This window comes from Penaeus monodon, chromosome 3 (genome assembly GCF_015228065.2).
Source record: "Penaeus monodon isolate SGIC_2016 chromosome 3, NSTDA_Pmon_1, whole genome shotgun sequence".
Classification (NCBI taxonomy): Eukaryota; Metazoa; Arthropoda; class Malacostraca; order Decapoda; family Penaeidae; genus Penaeus; species Penaeus monodon.
This window is the reverse complement of record NC_051388.1, coordinates 26,070,624-26,075,623: the sequence shown is the minus strand read 5'-3', so window position 1 is coordinate 26,075,623 and position 5,000 is coordinate 26,070,624. Positions and strand designations below refer to the sequence as shown.

The 5,000-nt window shown below is 42.1% G+C and overlaps 1 protein-coding gene across 1 annotated transcript in view; it reads right to left on the bottom strand.

Moving 5' to 3' along the window:
- LOC119593880 overlaps positions 1 to 5,000 on the bottom strand; it is a 92,671-nt gene that overhangs the window by 923 nt on the left and 86,748 nt on the right. The window contains exon 2 of the mRNA XM_037942910.1: positions 1 to 125. This exon is cut by the window's left edge and continues 923 nt beyond it. Within this exon, the coding sequence (XP_037798838.1) occupies positions 1 to 122 (122 nt within the window). The 5' untranslated portion in view covers positions 123 to 125. The remainder of the gene's footprint in view (positions 126 to 5,000) is intronic.

Sequence of the window (5,000 nt, the reverse complement as noted above, 5' to 3'; positions counted from 1 at the left end):
AGCGGGCGGGGGGGAGGAGCCACAGGTGGTCTTGGAGGAGGATCCCCCGGGAAGAGCGTCGAGGCCCAGGACCCCCTTTGCAGGCTCAGCAGGAGAGCCAGGCGGAGGGCCTGCCCAAACATCTCCTGCGGGGAAGAGAAAGGGAAATGCGGTTAGTGGTTCGGGTTTTCGGTAAACGTTGGCTGATATCCGAAAACAGAAATATAGGCTGCCCTCAGTGCACACGTACACCAAACGACTCGCAAAAACAAACAAGAAACACACATGATGTACACATGAAAAACGTACACGAAAGAAAAACACGAATCAAAACATCCAATTAAGGTCTTGGAGTCTCAAAAAGTCGTTCAGGTGAAATCTTTTTGACATCAAATGTTCAAATCCTTGTAACGCAACTACTTCACTTTTAAAATCCTAGAAATGCCAAAAAGACTTTTTTTGATGTTACGAAAAAAGGAAAAGGAAAAAGCGAGAGAGAGAGAGAGTGAGAGAGAGAGAGAGAGAGAGAGAGAGAGGAGAGAGGGAGAGAGAGAGTGAGAGAGGGGGGGGGGAGGAGAGAGAGAGAGAGAGAGAAGAGAGAGAGAGGAAGAGGAAGAGAGAGAGAAGAGAGAGAGAGAGAGAGATATAGAGTGATAAGAAAGAATGACAGAGGCAGGGATGAAACACTGGAAAACAGCGAAACTAAGAACTAGAGAAAAAGAATCACACACACAAAAAAAGAACCACCCAAAGGTACCAAAAAAAGAAACAGACAGAGAAAAAAAAAACAGAAAACCAAGCACAGACCCACACGCCCACGAGACCCACCAAACCAGAGAGCGTGAGGACGACTCTCCTCCGCTTGGCACTGGAGAGCGGGCGGCAAGGGCGGGCGGCAAGGGCGGGCGGCAAGGGCGGGCGGCAAGAGCGGGCGGCGGGACACTGAGCGGATCAGCCTGGCGAGAACTTGGGCAATAGCATCGATGTCTCACCATTACTATGTAAATTGTTAGATCGACTTGCTCGCCGTGCGTCGCCAGATACAAGAAGGGATTGCTAAATATTTCTTGTAAGACATACACACCCAACGTCTTCTTCTTAGGGGGGGGGAGGAAGAGAAGGAGGAGGAGGGAGAAGGAAACGACTTTTCATTTTTATCTTTTTCTCTGCTTCTTCTTCTTTTGCTATTCTTTCTCGAACTAAAGTTATCAAAGGAATAAAATGCATAGATCGTTATGACCCAGCTCCCTCTCTCCGAAAACTGTTTCTTGAGATGTCATTCAAGGAAAATAAAAGATGTTTTTTTCTTACGCTGGTTCAGTGATGGATGTGTCACTAGGATAATGCGAGAGAGATATCAATATCTTTTCTGTGTCTAGAAAGAGAGAGAGAGAGAGAGAGAGGAAAAGAAAAGAGAGAGAAGGAGAGAGAGAGAGAGAGAGAGAGTGAGAGAGAGGGAGAGGAGAGAGAGGGGGAGAGAGAGAGGAGAGAGAGAGAGAGAGAGAGGGAGAGAGGGGAGAGAGAGGGGAGAGAGAGAGAGGAGAGAGAGAGAGGAGAGAGAGAGAGAGAGAGAGAGAGGAGAGAGAGGTAGGGAGGGAGGGAGAGAGAGGAGGGAGAGGGGGGAGAGGGAGAGGAGGTTTTTAGAGGAGAGGGAGAAAAGGGGAAAAGAGAGAAAGAGAGAGACCGAGAGGGCGGGAGAGGAGAGAGGAGAGGAGAGACGAAGGGGAGAGAGAGAGAAGAGAGAGAGGGAAGGGGGGAGGGAGGAGGGGACGGAAAGGGGGAGGGAGAGGAGAGGTAGGAGAGGAGGAGAGGAGGGAGAGGGAGGAGAGAGGAGGAAAAGATAGATGTGAAAAAGATAGATAGAAGGAAGAAGAGAAGAAGGGAGGGGAGGGGAGGGGAGGAGCGAGTCGAGTGGAGGGGAGGAGGGAGGGGGGAGGGGAGAGAGAGAGGGAAAGAAAGGAGGGAAGAGAGGGAGGGAGGGCAGGGAGCGGAGCGGAGCGACGAGAGAAGAGAGAGAGGAGGGAGAGGGAACGAATGACCTGCGAGGAGAGGTCTGAGAGAGAAGAGAAAGAAATGAAAAGGATAGAGAGACAGAATTAGAAAATGAGACGAGAGTCGACGAGTAAAAACAGGGACAGCCCAGAGGCAGAATGCACGAGAAAAGACCAATAAAGAGGCAAAATGGCATATCAACGACGAAAAAAAGGAAAATACCTAGAAAAAACAAGGGAATATCGCCCCCTCCGTCGGCCTTTGTCTCTGAGCGAAAATAAGCCAAAATTCCTTCGGCAAAGACCTCGTTCTGAAGTTTCCATCGATTCTCTCCAAAAGCGAAATCTCTTCATATCTCAATTTCACAAATCCTTTTGATCAGTAAATTGACAGAGACCGTAATCAGCTGATATGAGACGAACAAAAACGCCCTTTTGTCCTCGATTCCTTAAGGGTCACCATCACGTTATTTACGAATGCGAATGTAACCTCTACGGCTCTCGGGAGTTTTGGGCGAAATACTTTTGCGCAAGATGATTGATAACTTATTGCAAAAAGGGGTAGGAGGAGAGGACATGCAGTTGCAATGAAAAATGGGAGCGGAATGTCCTTTCTTTATTTTTCCTCCTCTTCCCCCCTCTTAATTTCACCTCTTCTTTAGTTTTCGAGTATCCATGTCACTTTTCATTCCGTGGGCCATGCGTCTTGTTGTCCTGAGATTTTCTTGCCGCCTTGTCTCTCTCTGTGAGTCATTTTTTAATCTCCCAACCTCTCTCTTACGCTATCTCTATTTGTCATTCATTCTCTCTCTCTCTCTCTCTCTCTCTCTCTCTCTCTCTCTCTTCTCTCTCTCTCTCTCTCTCTCTCTCTCTCTCTCTCTCTCTCTCTCTCTCTCTCTCTCACACACACACACACACACACACACACACACACACACACACACACACACACACACACACACACACACACACGCACGCACGCACACACACACACACTCATATACTCATATACACACATACATTCCCTCTCTTCCTTTTCCTCTTCCTCTTTCTCTCTCCCTTCCTCTTCCTTTTCCATTCCCCTTTCCCCTTCTAGAGAGAGAATGCGTGAGTGAATGAATAAATTTATAAAATGAACGACTATATCAACAAACAAAACCATACTAGAAAAAGACTTCCCAAACGCCAACACCACCCGCACGCCCGCTCACTCCGCCCACCCGCCCACCCGCTCACTCCGCCCGTCCGCACGCCCGCACGCCCCCCCCCCCCCTCCTCTCGCACATTCCCCTGTATACGCCATCACTAGGAATCCAGTCACGCCCACCGGAGATATGTTAATCGAGTGCCATTCCAACCCACGGTGCCATCGGCGCGAGGGTGCCATTGTGCAGCATGCATGTAATAGCCGCTCGAGAGGTACTGATAGATAGATAGATAGATAGATAGATAGGTAGATAGATGCACAGATATATGGATACATAGATGAATAGACAGAGAGATAGATAGATAGATAGATAGATAGATGCACAGATATATGGATACATAGATGAATGGACAGAGAGATAGATAGATAGATAGATAGAGATAGACAGATGCACAGGTATATGGATACATAGATGAATGGACAGAGAGATAGATAGTATAGATAGATAGATAGATAGATGCACAGATATATGGATACATAGATGAATGGACAGAGAGATAGATAAGATAAAGATAGATAGATAGATTTCACAGATATATGGATACACAGATGAATGGACAGAGAGAGAGAGATGGATAAAAAAATAAACAGATATAGAAATACAAAGATACTGCAGTGGAGAAAAAAAATACAGAAATAGACATCTATATATAAAAATAAATATATGAACAAAACAACAGATAGAAAAAAAAACAAATGAAACGCAAAGCAACTAATAAATAATGTTGGAGAGGTTACGTCTCCATACCTCTGACGTTAATGTTAATCTAGGGCCTGGATTTCTCTAGTGTCAGCCTTGAATCAGTCGTATGTACGTGTCCTCCTGAATCTACATATCCACATCCACATCTACGTTAGATGCGTATCGGCTTTAGATTAAATCTATCACAAAGATCTACCTATGTATCAAAATTGTTGAAGTGGATATATCTATTATGCTAGGTGAGTATAGCTGTAAATGTCTATTTTAGCCTTGATAGATGTCTATTTGAACTGAATGAAATGAAGTGGAAATGTTTATTTAGTCACAGTCTCTAGAGAAGGCACCTCGTTATTACAAAAAAAATATAAAATAAAATACTGACCCACAAAAGTGAATTACAAACGTATTATAAGTTTAAAAGTGATTGAAAGAGACGAGGAAGAAAAAAAAGAAAGTAAAACGAAGAAAAAGAGAAAGACAATAAAAGAAGAAAAAAAAAAGAAAAGAAAGTGAAAAAGAAAAAGAAAAGAATGAAAAGCAAGAAACAAAAAGGAAAAAAGGAAGGAAGAAAGAAAGAAAGAGAGAAAAAGTAAAGTAAAACAAAGAATGAAAGAAAAAAAAAAGAAAAAAAGAAAAAAAGGAAAAATATGTGTATACAATATTATCAATATTGATATGATCTTTATCATCATTACCATTATTGTTATTGTTATTATTATTATTATTATTATTATTATTATTATTATTATTATTATTATTATTATTAACATTATCATAATAATTATTATTTTTATTATTTTATCATCATCATAATTATCATTATTATTATCAGTATTATCATCATTATCGGAATTATAATCACTAACACTATCATTATCACTGCTTTATTATCATTACTATTATGTTATTCTCATTATAAATATTATCAATCTCATTATTGTCGCTGTCGTTGTTATTGTTAATGTTATTGTTGTTTTGTTATCGTTATCATCACCATCATCATCCTCATTTGTATAATTATCTAATCTGACCAGTATTCGGAGACATTCAATCATCATTAATATACTTGAGACTGTTATCATAATTTATCTAACTATCTAAAAAAAACATCTCCCGAAAA